General features: G+C 46.8%; 9 protein-coding genes across 9 annotated transcripts; 3 read left to right on the top strand and 6 right to left on the bottom strand.

Annotated features, from left to right (window-relative positions):
- Positions 1–1,537: 1,537 nt before the first annotated feature.
- Positions 1,538–2,165, bottom strand: N7478_004929 (uncharacterized protein; the record flags this gene model as incomplete). Its single annotated transcript, XM_056921143.1, has 4 exons — positions 1,538–1,649; positions 1,724–1,797; positions 1,899–2,020; positions 2,078–2,165. 4 exons carry the CDS (start codon positions 2,163–2,165, stop codon positions 1,538–1,540), a joined length of 396 nt encoding a protein of 131 aa, XP_056779180.1.
- Positions 2,166–3,035: 870 nt separating this feature from the next.
- On the top strand, positions 3,036–3,425 carry N7478_004928 (uncharacterized protein; the record flags this gene model as incomplete). The annotated part of the gene is made up of 1 exon (XM_056921142.1): positions 3,036–3,425. One exon carries the CDS (start codon positions 3,036–3,038, stop codon positions 3,423–3,425), a length of 390 nt encoding a protein of 129 aa, XP_056779179.1.
- A 725-nt stretch (positions 3,426–4,150) lies between these two features.
- On the top strand, positions 4,151–5,518 carry N7478_004927 (Zn(II)2Cys6 transcription factor domain-containing protein; the record flags this gene model as incomplete). The annotated part of the gene is made up of 1 exon (XM_056921141.1): positions 4,151–5,518. One exon carries the CDS (start codon positions 4,151–4,153, stop codon positions 5,516–5,518), a length of 1,368 nt encoding a protein of 455 aa, XP_056779178.1.
- A 1,051-nt stretch (positions 5,519–6,569) lies between these two features.
- Positions 6,570–7,736, top strand: N7478_004926 (uncharacterized protein; the record flags this gene model as incomplete). The annotated part of the gene is made up of 1 exon (XM_056921140.1): positions 6,570–7,736. The coding sequence occupies one exon, from the start codon at positions 6,570–6,572 to the stop codon at positions 7,734–7,736; it is 1,167 nt and encodes a 388-aa protein (XP_056779177.1).
- Positions 7,737–8,165: 429 nt separating this feature from the next.
- Positions 8,166–9,206, bottom strand: N7478_004925 (uncharacterized protein; the record flags this gene model as incomplete). Its single annotated transcript, XM_056921139.1, has 1 exon — positions 8,166–9,206. One exon carries the CDS (start codon positions 9,204–9,206, stop codon positions 8,166–8,168), a length of 1,041 nt encoding a protein of 346 aa, XP_056779176.1.
- A 24-nt stretch (positions 9,207–9,230) lies between these two features.
- N7478_004924 (Zn(II)2Cys6 transcription factor domain-containing protein) lies at positions 9,231–10,358 on the bottom strand (the record flags this gene model as incomplete). The annotated part of the gene is made up of 1 exon (XM_056921138.1): positions 9,231–10,358. One exon carries the CDS (start codon positions 10,356–10,358, stop codon positions 9,231–9,233), a length of 1,128 nt encoding a protein of 375 aa, XP_056779175.1.
- Positions 10,359–10,839: 481 nt separating this feature from the next.
- Positions 10,840–11,846, bottom strand: N7478_004923 (putative iron-regulated transporter; the record flags this gene model as incomplete). Its single annotated transcript, XM_056921137.1, has 2 exons — positions 10,840–11,106; positions 11,178–11,846. 2 exons carry the CDS (start codon positions 11,844–11,846, stop codon positions 10,840–10,842), a joined length of 936 nt encoding a protein of 311 aa, XP_056779174.1.
- A 1,391-nt stretch (positions 11,847–13,237) lies between these two features.
- On the bottom strand, positions 13,238–14,774 carry N7478_004922 (mitochondrial 37S ribosomal protein mS47; the record flags this gene model as incomplete). The annotated part of the gene is made up of 3 exons (XM_056921136.1): positions 13,238–14,440; positions 14,506–14,664; positions 14,724–14,774. The coding sequence occupies 3 exons, from the start codon at positions 14,772–14,774 to the stop codon at positions 13,238–13,240; spliced, it is 1,413 nt and encodes a 470-aa protein (XP_056779173.1).
- Positions 14,775–15,319: 545 nt separating this feature from the next.
- Positions 15,320–16,281, bottom strand: N7478_004921 (mitochondrial 54S ribosomal protein uL4m; the record flags this gene model as incomplete). The annotated part of the gene is made up of 2 exons (XM_056921135.1): positions 15,320–16,099; positions 16,198–16,281. The coding sequence occupies 2 exons, from the start codon at positions 16,279–16,281 to the stop codon at positions 15,320–15,322; spliced, it is 864 nt and encodes a 287-aa protein (XP_056779172.1).
- Between the last annotated feature and the right edge of the window lie 13 nt (positions 16,282–16,294).

Here is a 16,294-nt window from a genome sequence, read left to right as displayed (position 1 = left end):
GCACGATCCTACCTGTACTAGTTACCATGGTGAGCAAGAGCCAAACATTGGGGTCTAAGTCTCCTTTGCATGCACAAATCACTGGCTTTCTCCGGTGAATATCCGTGTTGGCATCTTGTAAGCTGCTAGTCAGAAGGTAGCTTCGAATAGAAACAGTGCTAGTGGATCTTAGACTCTTTAGCCGGGAAAGGGTGCTGGAAGTGGAGATGCAGCAGCAAACAGAAGTGAAGCAAACAAAAACAAAAAGTCGGGGCCCCGGAGTGCTTAATCCGGTTTAACTCCGTCCAATGTGGGGAAAGTAGATGGAAAATGGTGGGCTATACTGGGAGCGGCGCTGGTCCTTCAACTATTGTTGTTTTCATAATTCACTGTTCAACCGAGAGGGTGAATATCTAAGAGATACAGTTTTCATGGAAATCCCGGGGAAATACATGATCCTACCACTTTCATCGAGGTTGCATCGAGTCATCGGCAACATACATAGGCGGCTAGATCCACACTGAAAGCTTAGCCGAAGCTTACATACAGACTCCGAAGGCCGAGAAAATCGACACTGAAATTGCCTTCTTTGGACACTAGAAACGACTGTCATTTCGCTTATAACCTTGGGGATTTTGTAAGCAATCCCTTCTAATGGGATGGTAGCACTCAGCCGCTTTTCTTTTGAGTTTATCCCGCATGTGGCGCTATGAGCATGAGAATGTTCTCTAACGAACCTTGCAAATCGAAGGCCAATCGAAGCTGACCGCCAATTTTTTAATTAAAACTCAAAAGTTTTCCAATGGGTCTCTACCTCACAGGTTGAACCGAGAGCTTCCATTCATATCAAGCCCCCTTTAATCTCAATGCTCCGGTGAGCCCATTGGGTGTGGCATACTTAGACCTCATACGTGGATACAAGCCCAAGCTCGAATAAGCAAAAGAGATACTGCCAAAAGCAGTATTTTAATTTTCTCCCAACATGGCGAGTTTCTGTCGCTTGACTTCCTCGAGCAAGTACAGTTGCAACTGATAGTCACCTCCTGCTGTACCGATGCCGGGATGTCGAAGATGAGAAAAATCCGTGATATCTTGCTCACAAAGATCGCTAAGTCTTTGAATCTCCAGTTGGGGTACCCCTTTCATGCGAAGTTGAGCAGCATTATAGCGTCTGTCATCTCCGAGTAAGGATAAGAAATTATGTACTTCAGAATGACTGAACCTCCACATTCCAAAAGAAAGAAGAATGCCATGTGTACAGCATAGCCCTAAAGCTCTTGGTTAACATTTGTGTCAACTATGTGCTCCAGCATATAGATTAACCAGCTCACACACTGGTCACATTCGAGTGCTGTTATTATCAGTTTTATTGCGGTGAAATAAAAGAATCAAATGAACATAATAAACTTGAAAGTATCTAAGGCCGGATGGAATCAGATAGCGTGATTGGAAACTTTGGGACTTCCAAGGGTTCTAATTGGCAAAATATTTGGGGTAAGTATTGAAATTGCACATGCTTTTAAGTTCCATATATACTATTCAATCCATTCTGTAGATTTTACTGGAAGTATCCACTGGCATTCAAATGCTTGGAATTGCTTTCGGGTCTAGCTACACACTCCACTACTGGTGCTGTCAGTCCAGCTGCACCAATGTCCATTTTTTGTGCACTGTAATGACTTTGTTAGGTCCATGATGAACATTCAAGTTTATCATATATACTGCGGTTCAATGTCGTACTTACGCGATGTCCTCGAGCGCATCTTGTCCACTTGAGGATTCCGTTATTGTCACAGAAAGTGCATCGTTGATACCGACCTGCGGAACAAATCTATGTTGGAAATGTCAATACAACATCGCTCGAATTATATCTCCCCTAATTCCATCAGGTTTCCAACGTGGATATGCATGGCACTCACTCCTTGATAAACGGCCACTGGCGAAGCCTCATCCAACTGAGGCTGAGCCTCCGGGAGTTCAAGTTCCTCGAGAATCGAGACATCGGCTGATGTAGCAATCTCAAGTGCCTTTCTACATTTCGCTGCGGAATGTTAGCTATTCAATGAGTACCCAAGAGCCCTGCGAAGCCCGCCCTTACCATTAACATCCAGCTCAGACTGCATAGAAGCTAGAGCCATTGCAGCCTGGAGAGGAAGAAGATAACAAAAGCCTTTAGAGAGGAGCATTTTTGCAATTCGTCACGCTGAGGATTTATAATTTTGGTACGATGCGACGTGATGAAAACACCTCTTGTCCTGCTAGTCCGATCCCCTTTCTATACTTGAACGCGAATCCCTCACCACATCCATCCTCTACACTTTATCTAGTGGTTCTTCATAGCTTGATCACAAGAAATAGTCAACTGTTGTACAGTGTCTCATTTCAGAAGTCGATTGAACTAGAAGCAACTCTACTGTGAAACCCATCAGAGCTTCTTAGGAGAATCTCTCATCTTGGCTTATTTGACTTTATCAACATGTGGCATTTCTACCCTCAAAATCCCAATAATTTATTCCAAATGGCTATCATCGAGGGCTTATTGAAGACTATTTCGGCTTTTTTAATCCAAGAATTTGCCGATAACACGTTGCCAGGACCTCTAACCAATCAATCAGCGCACCCTTTCCATCCACGGTATTTCCTGCGAAGCTTTTGTTATGTAGCACTGCGGGGAAGGGCGAGCTGTAGAAGTTTAAATGATCATTCGTCCGGAATCTGCCATGTTGGGTGTCGGGGTCAGGTGATAATATCTCTAGTCGGATTTGACTGCGAATATGACTGGAGAAACTACTCCCCAATCGGATCTGAAATCGAGACCGACGACGACGAAGAATTTGGACCCATTCAAAAAAAAGCCTATATCAATCCACGATCCCTAAATTCTTTCTACTCAACGATTGCAAACGCTGGTTGCTATATAACGGCGCCATACGAGAACGTCTCATCAATTGTGCTTTTGATAAAACACTGGCCTGCCTGCTCTATTTTCAACGCTCTCTCCTCAGGAAACTTTGAAGCCAGATAGCTCGCTACCATTGATGGAATTGGATATTAAAATGGAAGAGATTACAGGTCTCGGGTATCCTCATTGCACTGATGAGATCTCGGCTGTGCTGCATTACATATGTCCAGCGTCATGGAAAATCACTCGAAATGTTCGAGACGATCGCTATGGGGAGCTTACTAGCATTGCAAAGAAGACCCCACAAGATATAACCCGCTATCGCTTTAAAGTGGGTTCAAAGGTCACGAAACATCTGAAACCTGCCTGGGATCGAGTTTGGCCCGATCCAAAATCCAAAGATTGGCGCACCAACTGGCATGGCTTGCCTCTTGCGAGACTACCAGACCCGAAAATAGACCATTCTCTCTCGCCAACGTCACCCGAGAGTGTGCTTGCGATGCTCAGCGCGTTGGAAATGGATGGCCCTCTTTTGATCGTCTGAGTCTTGCACACTCGGAAGTGGCCACGCGACTACATCTACTTTCAAAAGCAAAAATCAGACTTCAACCGATTTTAATTTAAAATAGATCACAGCAAGAAGTTTCACTTTGATATATCCCCCTTAAAGTGTCTTAAATTTGAGATCATCGTTTCACAACTCTGGGTGGAGCTGAACTCCATTTATAGCATAAGCGCAAAGTAATTAAGGAAACATCACGCCTCAACCGTTCCGAGATACGCGAACCGATAGACTTTGTATCACTTCAGCTATAATGCAGGATCTCGGCTATTCTTTACGAGTACTGGCCTTGACGCGTTCCAATCCTGTGTGGCTGTGTCTGACGACGCCAAGACAGGCCCCGGGCAGGTCAATTTATGAAGACGAATCAATCCCAAAAAGTTTCAATCAGAGGGGTTCTGCCTTGCCGCCCATGGAATGCCTGACCCCACATTTTACAGGGCGTCGGTACTTGGTCGGTAGGGTGAGACCCCATTATATCAGGCCAGAAAGGTGGGTTGCCCTTGTCTGAGCGACGCCTCTCTTACCCAAATTAAAGTATAGAGGTGCTAACTCACTATGGTGGGATCGGCACTAATCCATGTCTTGCTGGGGACATGGCGATATCAACGAGACCAGGTACACTGACATTTAAAACCCTGCTTTGGCTGTTCTATGCATGGGATTCCATCTAGTCAGAACATCTGTTTTTGATAATATCTCTCATTATGTCTGTTGAATCTCCTTCAAATCTTCGCCCCCGCCGTGAACGATCGCGGAATGGATGTCTATGTTGTCGCCGACGCCGCAAGAAATGCGATGAACAGAAACCTGTTTGTGTTGGCTGTCAGCGTAACAAAATCTCCTGTATTTGGCCCCGTGAATCAGATGATGATCATACCTCCGAGTCATATAATGCAGACCGTGGATATCAACTTGAAGAGCATGATATCTTGACGGGCAGCATAGACAGTCGCATAGAAGACTTTCTCGACATAGTCCGAACAACGTGCGCACAACCTGGTTCTTGGAGGCAACTTGAATCACAGAGCTCATTTCAAGAGCCAGAACACCAAAAGCAGCACCATGATCATAATAATACCCAAGCCTCGGAGATATCGAGGCCAAGCATGCTTGCTTCCCCTTGGGCAACCATGATACTCCAAGATGCAAAGTCATTTTCTTTTGTGATGAGCTCTTTGCGCGCCCATTCATCTCTGCACAAATTTCATTGCAATCACCAAGAATCACGTCGACTTGTTGAGATAGCATGTGAAAGCCGTGCAGCTGCAATTAATGATTTCCGGTCTACGGTATCTGAAATTACTGCTCCAAATGCATCAGGAACTCTCACCTTCTCCGCTATCCAAGTTATCCTCTGTCTAGAGTTTCCCATTGCCCTTGAGCGACACAATCTTATAAACATAGTCGATGGTGCATACGAGCTTATAGTTGCCATACGCGGATTCTTTCATCTTCAACCCCTTACGAATCCGTATATCACCGATTCATTTCGCAGTGCCTGGATGCGCAGCCCATGTATCAAACCATCCTCGCCTCCTCAAAAACCGGAATTTCTTCGAAATCTATCATATCTGTCCTTTGCTATCCATCGATTGACTTTTCCTTCGCTAGAAGAGAAGGAGTTTTGCTTAAATGCGCTAGCACAGTTGTATACTTTCTTCGCCCAGGTGTCGACGACTCCTCTGGATTGGACTGCTTTACTTACATGGCCAATTCTCCTTCCAATGGGTTTCACCGATTTAATTCATACCAAACGTCCAATGGCTCTAGTCATACTAGCACACTGGTTTGTGCTTGTATTCCAGAACTCCTCTCATTGGCTTCTTCATGCATGGACAGAACGAATTGTCAGTGGAGTTTCAAACTTCATTTCTCCTGAATGGCAGTCTGTATTGAAAGATTTGTGCAATGGTAATCTTTCAGATCCTCTGGATTTTGGAACAGATGCCACAATAGTTGGTCAGGCAATTGATTTGAATAGCACACGGAGCCTTCAAGTTCCTCCTCTCTCCATAAACCCTTTGCTTGAAGAATTTTTGCTCCTTGAGCTTGATAAAGTTACAATTGAATGAGATTGGCTGAGGCGCCAGACCCTGCTTTTGCCCTCCTGTGCTTCCTTTTCCACATACAGAGCAGGTCCCGCATCAAAGATACATGACTTGACACATTATTGATATACGAAAGCGTACCTTGCTTTTTTATTTATTTATTTCATTCTTTCCTGTTCTGTGGACAGTTTACAACCTGTTTCAATATATTCTCAATTTTTCTTCAAATGCTAAGTATCATCAAGCTGCCAGATAGCTCTCACTCAGATGGGGGGCAAGAGTCGAGAATACCACTTCCAATGTTATCATCCAGTTCCATTATTTGTTCCAAAAGTGGCAGGATCAGCGGTCTTTGCATAGTAGGAATGGTTATTAGCTGATCGAATGAGATTTAAATTCTAAAACTAGCATAGTCTCAAACGGGGCTACTTATTGGGGCCGGGTGTCAGGCGCATTGGGTGGCCTGAACCCCACTGTAAATCTATATTCGACTGTCTAGGCTTTGAAGCTCGGATCTTCCTATTTCAACACTAAAACTGTCCATGGATGTAAGTTGATAGTTTTGCCACATCCGGATCTTGTTGGGTGGCTTGCAAGAGCCGCTAGATCCTAGATCACTACTAGGGGTTTCCATCGGCTCTCCGGCTATGTTAGCTATAGCTAAGCTTCAAGTAAGCCCTTCACTTCAACAAGCTTTGACCGATTCCATTCAATATTCTACGTTTAGCGCTCATTTGTTTACACAATACAGGCATCCTACTTGTCACAAACAATCGGCCACTGGCTAGGTAGCAGTGTGCACAATCGAGCATCAAAGAACAAGAGGAATGAGGAAAGAGACATAGAATAGGCATTAAAGTGATGAAATAAAGTGCATTTTTTATCCAAAATATCACCCTCTCTGAGTCTGTCACGGTAACAGTTGATTTTTGTACATGTATTTAAGCCTTAGCTCTCACTTCATGATCTAATCACTCCACGACCCTACTCAATAAAAGATACAATACCTTCCACGACATTCAAATTGCTATCTTTCCGAGTCTGATAGCTCACAAGCTTATTGTCGCTATCTACCATGCCCTCAATATGGAATCGGCCTAAGGGATTTCTTAGTAGATGCTGCAGTCATCCTGACGCCTCATCTTCTGAAGATGAAGCCACAAACCTACAGTCGGGCACAGAGCTTCCAGAACTCCCATCTCAGATTCGATTTCCGAGTCAATCTCAAGATAAACATCAGGATTCCCCACTTAGCCACGTTGAAAGTACCCCACGAATCACTTTTGATGAGGTATTGGGGTTACCTTCACGCGTATCTCCGACTCCAGGGCCTCATATCCCAGGATCTATTCGACACAACCGAAATGACAGCCACAGCAGCAAATCGTCTCGGGAAAATGGAGCTTCCCCCTATCTTGTTCCCCAGTCAACAGGCAAGACAGGTCCAATTATGCCAGCCCGGTCGAGGCATAGTAGCCAGCGTCCCAAGGTGAAACCCAAGGCGAGATATGGTGAACATCAGCTGAAGGGATTCCAACGCCGAAGATGGATTGAAGATCCCAATTTCGAAGGGTGCCCATTTCAAAGATCTACATTGAGCTTCGACGATCTGAAGAGAAAACTCGAAGATCTAATGATCCCGCGCCGTGTTTTACAAAGCGACCGAGAGATAAAAGATCCAAAGAGAACCAAGATCATAACTTCAACACTTGAGAAATGCATAAAAAGACACAAGCTTCCAAAGAATCCTTCGTGGGATACCTCAACTGAAACATCTTACCTGTCTTGGAACATCCAATTTAGTTTCTTTTCGTTCATGGGTACCACTGGGCCGGGTGTCCTGGAGGTCTCTTTGATGCAACGTAATCCAACAGAAAATTACGAAGCTGATCCAGCGCCGCATGTTTCTTCTACCCTTCAGGCTGTCTATCAGCGTGATTTTGATCTTGAGACGCTTAAGTATGTTTTGTTCACTACTGTCAAGAATCCTGATACGGAGGGGTTTGTCAAGGATCAACTTTATACCGTTAAGAATAATCTGACGTGGCCGCAGCTGGGGCAACGGAGTTGGTTTCATGGGAGTGATGAATATCATGGTTTGCTAGGTACTGAAGTGGGTAGAATTGTTGTAGCCCTTGTGTTAGGTGCTTTTGAAAGGGGGACTCACTACATCTCGGAGATTGCCATTTGGATGGGTGATTCGGATTTTCCTGGTATGGAATTTTCAATCAAAAAGTTCTGAATGACTGGATGAGCTTTTTCAATCTACGATGGTTGAAGTATCAAGGAATCTTCGCCTTGGTGAGTGGCTTACGAATACGTATCTGTCATATGAATAAATCATCCATTAATCATGCAGTCCATTTTATACTTCAAATCGGGAGCTTGGGATTGTATTTAATTTTATATATACATGGTAGCATGATGTAGTACGTAATTTACGATATTAGGCATATGCCAGTGGTTTACGAGAGCAAAAGATCAAAAAGTCACTACATCATTATAAGCCAATGTTCAACACCAGTAGGTACCAGACACATATCCAAAAATACATTGGGTAGAAATATACTATTAAAAAAGCTGCCAAAAAGCAAGCAAGCCTCGCTAGTAACGATAACGCCACGTCAATGGTTCGCGCACACGCGTTGGTATCATATCAAGCCGCATAAAATCAAATCATGATAAAAAAGTCTGAGAATATTTCTCGCCGGACACACCGTGAATCTGCCCAGGTACGTGAAGCATCTTGCCGACGAGTCATTTCCTCCAGTAACAGAAGAACCTTATCAGCAGATGGATGACGAGCAATAGGCGTGGATTGTTCGTTCTCATGGGCAGATGCCATGCGTTGCATTTCTTGGAACACCCACTGGCGCTGTTCTTGGGAACCTTCCAACCCAGCAATAAATAACGGCCAGAGAAAACTGACAGGGAGGTGCCCTTGGTCAGTACCAGCCGACTCAACGGTGGCCAATTGGATAATTTGGTTCACGGCACCGTTGACACGCTCAGTGCGGGGGTAGATGGCAAATGCGACTCGGTGTAAATAAATAAAATTCGCCAAGAAGCTGGCTACGTACTGCCGGAAAGTACGACAGACTTCAAGGGCTACAGGCGCACAGAGTGTATCTGATAATGCCTCGGGATGTCCGTAGACATCTATCACCGAGGGCCTGCGGTGCCAGAGTGTTTCGAGATCTGCCCCAACTTTGTGTGCTATTTGAAGGACTTCGAACTCATCGCTGAGCGTCCCTCGACTGCGATGATGTAGATCGATTGAGACGATGCGTCGTACGACTTGCTGTGCTTGTACGAAGAACCGGGATGCTGGGCCCACAATTGCTTCGTAGACCAGATAGCTTGGACTGCGAAATTGGTCCTCTGCACCATCATCCTCCTTTCGTTCCTCGGTCGACACTGTTCGGGGGGCATGCAAGCCTTGTGTCTCCAGTGACTTAGGGTATGACCATAGGCCTTGATCGGAGATATTCCCAAGTTCAAGAAGAGGATCACCATCACGACCAGCTATTAGGGATTTCACGTCTAATAGTGATATCCAAGACACCATCAAATTTCCAAGCCCCGTCCAGCTTCTCGTACGGTCGTCAAATCTTTGTAATAAAAGGTATGCCGAGCGAATATATGATGTTCCGGCTGCTGATAATTCCGGCGTAGAGAAGAGCTGCACGTAAAGATGGTCAGTTCTGGTCATATCCAAATCGTCATGCGAATAAGATCACACCTCAGATAGCATCAGGAAGAAAACAGCCGCGAATACTTTGATCAGAGTTTGCTCGTTCACATCCCCAAGTAAACACGCCTGGATTTCCGAGCTTGCAACTCGATAATAGGTAGGCGCCCAGCGCCATCGTTTCCCTCCCCCTGCAGTAATCGTCTTGTGGATGTCTGAGTAACAATACAAAGCATTTAAAAGAGGACTAAAATCTCGCCCGTATGCTACCACTGCAGGTCGCACGTATTTCCATTCCATGGAAACTGGCGCAAAGACACCAGCTGGTGGATCAGCTACCAGGAAATGCTGAAGTAGTTGCTCTTCATATGAAGTCGATCCAGGGTCCGACCAGCTCCCTCGCGCAGTTGTCGCATCCGAAGCGCTCCCAATAGACACTCCATCCACCAGGGATGGCGATACATCAGGGCTGAACGGCGAACGCTTATCCGTCGGAAACTGGCCATCCTCCGCGGTATTCCCACCGATACCTACAGGTACCGATTGTGGGGTTGGGCTATTCGCGAAACCCGCCAGTCCACTCGTCAAGTCAAGATGTTTCTGCTCCAATTCCGAAGTTATCCCTCCCATAAACCCAAGCATATCGAACGGTCCCCCGAGATCCGGGAATGATTCTGTATCTGTGGGCAGACGCCGGAGGGACGTTTCTGTTGCGGGAATGGTGGTTCGGCGGCGATCGTCAGAGCGAAGCACAGTATTGAAGAAGGTCAGATCCGGCGATCGTTGTGACGAGTTTGCAGCCGCTACGGCCGCTGCTGCAGCTGCAGCTGCCGATTCAGGGATGGTGCTTACGGCCGGCGATGGGGAAGTCTGGGGTACGGAGTGCGCCCCGGCCGAGGAGTGGTTGGATGGGCGAGGAGAAGTCACCCAGTCGTCACCGAGGGCGATGGGGGGTCTGTAGACGCAACTTAGTCGCAGGCGATCGCAGTTCGAGCAGCTTGGTTTGTTTTCGTCGCAGCGCACTTTGCGGGCTCTGCATGTCAAGCACCCTGTTCGGCGGCGTGGGCCTGACCTGCCAGCTCCCCGAGCTTTGGGAATCTGTAAACCGAGTGCTTGCGTTAGTCGTGCTCGAGTCGAGGCTCTGGATGAATGTCGATATGACGGTACCTCCATATTGAGACTAAAGGTCCCGGGGGTGGGAGTAAGATCATAATTTAAATGGGATTTATTTTCATTAGAAATCCGGGCGTTGGCACTTTCCCCGCAATGGCGGTTCCACGGGGCGAGTTCGCGATAGTGGGCAGGATGACGAGCTCGGCTCAATCCGCCGAGAATAACCCATGAAAGTATATAGGATTATAACAGAAAAGAGAGTTGTTAAGCTTCTTTCAAGTTGAAATAAAGATTTTAATCGACATGTTGTGTCTAAACCAATTTGAAATTGATATGCAGACGCTCAGACTTCCACGTGGGCGATCGGGGAACCTTGGTATGATGTACAGGAGGCTCATTGTACCTGGTGCCTGGGTTGCGCATCTATGCAGTACAAATCCTCGGCTTTGACCATGACAAGATCAGGGATTGTCCCTCTAAACTATATACATTATGGTAGGAAGCCACTTTTTGCGCCTGTAATACTAACTTGTCTCATAACTCAGGCTGGAGACGTCATCTGCTGATATCCTCCTTTATCGCCTCCCAAGCATCGCGATCGGTGGAGCAAATGACCTCGCTCCTTGCGCACGTATGCTGCAAAGGAAGCCGCTGCTATTGCCACAGCACCAGCGCTAATCATCACTGGATACTTGAACTGCTCGGGCGAAGACCATATAATGGTCGATGTAAAGGAAATCATCTCGAAAATGTTTTGTAGCGCCATCTCTGTCGAGGAGAATCTTGCTCGGGCGTGCTCTTCCACATTCTAACGACATTCATTAGTCCATCACACAAACACGTAATCGAATAAATTCTAATATTGGGCAAAGCACTCACCTCTTGTATCAGAAACTGCGCTGACAAGTCGAACCCCCAGAGTCCGACTCGACTTAAAGCAACTCCCACAATCAGACTACCTGCTACTAATTGAGATTTCGAATCCCAAAGAATGAATGCAAGAGCCGCGCCAACTACACAACAGAACTGCCAGTTCAGGAACCATAGCCCAGATCGAATGGGACCTATGCGATGCATGATAAGAGGCGCAGTCCATGTTCCGGAAACCTCTGCGACCACGGAGCCAATACGCATGCAACTGACTTCCAAAGAACTGAAGCCACTGTGAAGTAGATAAGTGACCATAGTTGCACCAAATGAGAGAACGGTCAAGTATAGGAGGCTTAACGCAAAAGATGGTAGGAACACTCGACTTGCGATGTATTCCTTCCACGGCTCTAAGTTCTCGCGTAGATGGTAGAAAGCCCCTCGGGGAGACTCGGCCAGTAAATATCCGCTTTCATTGTTAGTATCACTTTGACCAGAAGCTGTCGTTTTCTTCAAAGCCGGGACTGATTGGTAGACTTGAGCAATTGCAACATATTCGATGAATACGGAAATAGCGTTCATGCCAAGAACTGTCCAGACGGCAATCGGTGTAGAAATACTATCAATCAGAGAGATGAAAACAGGTGCGATGAGTTTGCAAAAGAGGTCAATCCGTCTCATTGACGCATTTAATTCTGTGTTTTATACGTGTTAGAAACATCCACTTATGTAGAAGAATGACAGCTCATCCGTACCTTGTCGCGGTACACCGATGCTATCCGAAATCACAATAGCCTAATCCATTATTAGCCCCAGATTGGCAAAACTGATGGCATTATCTACGCAAAGATTTCGCACGTACCCAATCTCGCTCAACGGCTACTGTATTCGCCGTAGCCGCCAATTTGTCGAGACAAGCAAGCAAAACCAAAGCGATAAACAGGGTCGAGCTGATAAGAGAGTCGCTTGTCATCGAGAATCCCATAAAGCACAAGCATGAGATCGCAACCGGAAGCCTTTGCCATACTAATAGAGATAAATAAGTTAATACATTTGCAAGAACGACTCACGGATCCCAATCTTACCAATAGAATGCCTGAGAACGACCAATCGGTTGGTTTTATCAACTTTATCACCCAGCCATGAAGACAGGGCCACAGCAGAGAAAGCTCGAACAAGTGCGTAGATTGAAGCATAGAGCAAGGTGCCAGGGAATATAGACGCTAAAAACAACACAGCGCCGAATTCAAACATGCGCGAATTCCATGCTGAGAGGGTATGCGATGTATACAATCGATATAGCACGGACTGTGCTTCTGGTGCAGGAGTGCAGGGTGCTTGTGGGGCTTCATTGAATGTGGATGCGGAGTCAGATTCACTTGAAGATATCCGAATCGACTCTGAAGACCTCCGTTCAGAACTAATTGTGTCCAGGCTATAAGACATGGGGTGACTGAAAATCCTAGCACCCTAGGAATGGGTTCTGCTGAGGAAAGTAGTTCCAGGGCTTTCGTTGGTGTTTGAATTTAGGTTTGAAATCGGAGATTGCTGAGGGGATGAGCGGGTTGTCGGGAGGCGCTTTTTAAGGTGGGCTGACTACTTACTAGACCTTGTCGGCGCCCAAGGTACTTGGCTAGCTGCTTGATGCTCCATGATACTATACTAGCACATATGAAGCCCGTCAAGCTTTATGAATTGCGTGTCACTATTTACCTATTTAAGATCAGTTGACTGAATGAACTTCCGGCTCTGCTACGTGTGTTTATTCTCTGATAGAACTTTCCTGGGGCATCATCACCGCGATAATCATTCAAAACCTCCAGGACTTTGAGCTAATAGTCTAGATCTCCAAGGACTATAAGTTACTTAACATCGTTTCAAGTTACGGACAATGGTAAGTCCTTATTATCGGAAGTATCAGATTGTTAAATAAATATCATGCAAAATTTGGTTCAATATCCAGAAACCGGGTGAAAACTTTCTAATAAATACACTTGAACATTGAACAGACCAATCGCCTATCACAAAGCCAATTAAAGTGGGGGAATTACATGTTGTAGACGATCTATATTTTAGATCCATTTCCATTCGCCTCCTTCCTTCTTCAATCGCCGACCCAGCACCTCTGATACCTTCTCGGCGACACCCTCCTTGTGGCCCGACTCCTCTACGAAGTGGTTGATCACCTCGTCGGTCCCACGTCGCCTGGCTCGTACATATGCTTCAATTTCACCTTCGCTAGGAAGCGCAAATCGCTGGTGGGGATATTGGTGGTAGTCGCCCTCGCTGAACAGCTGCAATTTTTCTTGGTCCTCGGGAGCGGTAAAGAACTTATCGATAATGTCAGTTGTAACCTTATCCAAAGTAGCCGGGCTCCATTCAGCCTGGCGGGGAGGCTTGGACATCAAGCGGGCCTTAACACCCTCCACGAAGTCGGGGTGGCGCATGAAGTTGGCAGCGATATCATGTTCACGCTGGAAGGTCTCGGTGATTCCCCACTTCTTTCCAAGGCGAAGCTGGCGCAGAGTCACCTTGAGAGAGGTTGGAGAGCGGGAAGACAAGGTCTTCAAGGTCTTCTGTGCCCACTCCTTTTGTTCTTGCTCCTTCTCCAGAGCGGCGAAGATCCCCTCCACCTCGTTGAACTGGAAGCAGCGGTCGATGGCGGCACGGATACCACCAGCAAGGAGAATAGGCTCCTCTTGAAGAGATGGAAGACCAAGTGAGAACTCAGCCATGGTTTTGTTGACGGCATCCAAGCGCTCTTGGAGGCCGAGGTTGTCGGCGAAGGTCAGCTCGGAAAGACGCTGTGTCACGTTGGCGAGGACGCTAGAGTGAAGATAGTGAGTGGCAATGCCAGAGTACAAAGCCTGTACGCCATTGAGGCGCTCGGAAGTCAAAGCGAGGTAGGTACCAGTCTCGCCATCCAAGCGTGGCAGGAAGAACGAGCCACCCACGTCGGGGAAGAAACCAATGGTTGTCTCGGGCATAGCGAAAACGGTCTTCTCGGTCGCAATTCGGAATGGGGCATGCATACTCAAGCCGACACCTCCGCCCATAGTGATTCCGTCCATGAAAGAGATAACGGGCTTAGAGTATGTAGCGATCAAGTGGTCCAGTCCGTATTCGAGTCCGAAGAAATCTGTCGACGCGCGTTGTCCCCTAGGTCCCTTCTCGTTCTGTAGTGCCAATGCCGCGACATCACCTCCTGCACAAAGAGCTTTGGAGCCTGCGCCGGAGATGAGAATGATGTTCGCCAAATGAGATTTCTCCCACTCCTGTAGTTCGGCCGATGCTTTAGTATATTGTCCATCCCACAATGGTTCCTTTCATCATGACTGACCTTTAGCCGAGGAAAAATCTTGCGGACCATAGAGCCATTGAGGGAGTTGAGCTTCTTCGGGCGGTTGAGCTCAACGCTGCGGAGACCGTAGAGGGAGTTGAAGAGAACATCATCGGCTTCATCTCCCGGTTGTTCTTTGGGAATTGCTGATGTCGACATCTAGGTTAAGTCAGCATTGGTCTCCAAGCTTGCAAATCCCAGTGAGAAGGTAGTTATACCGAAGCAGTTGCCCCAAAAGCAGGGTTGGTCACCTTGGCGCGTAGAGGCATTCCTTGCGATGGGAACCGCGAGATCCAGCTCGGCGGCGAAGGTAACCGGGAAAATGAGTGTCGAAGTAACATAGAGACTAGACACGAAAAGAAAGAGGAAATAAAGGACCTCGGGAGGGGAAAAGGAAGGTTATTAGGGATAATCAGGTGTTTCTCCGCTTTACGTCGACCTCGGGAGTTTTTTTGGAATGGATTTTCTTCCGGTCCGAGGACAAGCGCTCTCCGCCTGCTGGTATCAATGCCAGGCGACCTACTATAAACCCAATTTTAGATCAAAAATGTTAATTTTCTGATTTCATAAAACAAACACTGTCGGAATATTTTTGTGTGGTAATGGCTGAGCAATTAATTCACGTATTGTATTAATTAATTGCTTTGGTACACGCTATAGAGAGGAGACTGGGGAAGTATAATGATTTAGATTGAGCATACCCGCTCAAATGGTAGTAAATTCTTATTCTATTTGTACAGATGGCCAGAATACAATAAACAAACAGGGGGGAAATAAATGAAACAGTCGATGCAATAAAGTCTCAGCCAAATACTCACAGGTATAGGGCCTTCGCTGGACGACTGATCAAATCCAATGAATGCTCCTTCAGCATCTTGTCCAATGCCGTCTTCTCAATGATCAATCGCGAGGTCTCCAGCAGATTCTTGACATCGACATCACTGCGGTCCATAATGTTCGCATAGCGCTGCAACTTCGACACCTTGTCAAACAATTCTTCGTCGACCTTCTCAGTAATAAATGTTGAGCGTCCTTGCTTGGTACTCCAACCGTTCGCCTTGAGGATCCTCTCCATTAAAAAGGGTGTTGATTCCGCGGGAAGAGAGATTGTGTTATCGATCACGATCAATTCTCCGCGGGAGTAGCGGTAGCTGAGAGCTGTGCGCCAGGCTTTGTCGTAAACCTTTGCGGGGAGGTCGGTCGAGAAATCGCGAGGATGAGGACCAAAAGCAACACCACCACCCCTTCGAATTGGCGACTTCTTGTCACCCACACGAGCCCGACCGGATCCCTTCTGCTTGATGAGTTTCTTGAAACTACCGTGCACGTCGTCCCTCCACTTGGTACTGGCGGTACCCTGGCGAGTCATATCACCCTCGTACACAATTGCACGGTGAAGAAGATCTTTCCGCATGGGCATCTGAAGGTGTTTTTGAGAGTATTCGGTCAAACGAGCGGGTTCCATAGAAGGGAAGTTATAGGTCATGACTGAGACGGGGCGATCCCAAGGAGCGACCGAGGGACTGGCAAGATCGGGATTTGTGGAGGCATTGGCTTGAGCCTCGGTGGCCATGGATCGAGTAAGGGTTCGTCGCTGTATTCATAATCCTATGTGTCAATGGACTGTATCTTCGCTGTCGATCTTGATTGCTTCGTGGAAGCGATGGGAAATTAATCGGACAGTTCGCATACCGTGACATTCTCTGATCCAGACAGGAGGCCTCCTGAGCTGCGCGACAGCAGTCTTAGGGACCGTAAAACTTGACTGCCAGGCATTGTGTCAGCCTTT

The sequence above is a fragment of the Penicillium angulare genome (assembly GCF_028827245.1).
Source record: "Penicillium angulare strain IBT 27051 chromosome Unknown utg000004l_segment0_segment0, whole genome shotgun sequence".
NCBI lineage: Eukaryota > Fungi > Ascomycota > Eurotiomycetes > Eurotiales > Aspergillaceae > Penicillium > Penicillium angulare.
Note: the sequence above shows the minus strand (reverse complement) of the source record. Positions and strands in the feature narration are given on the sequence as shown.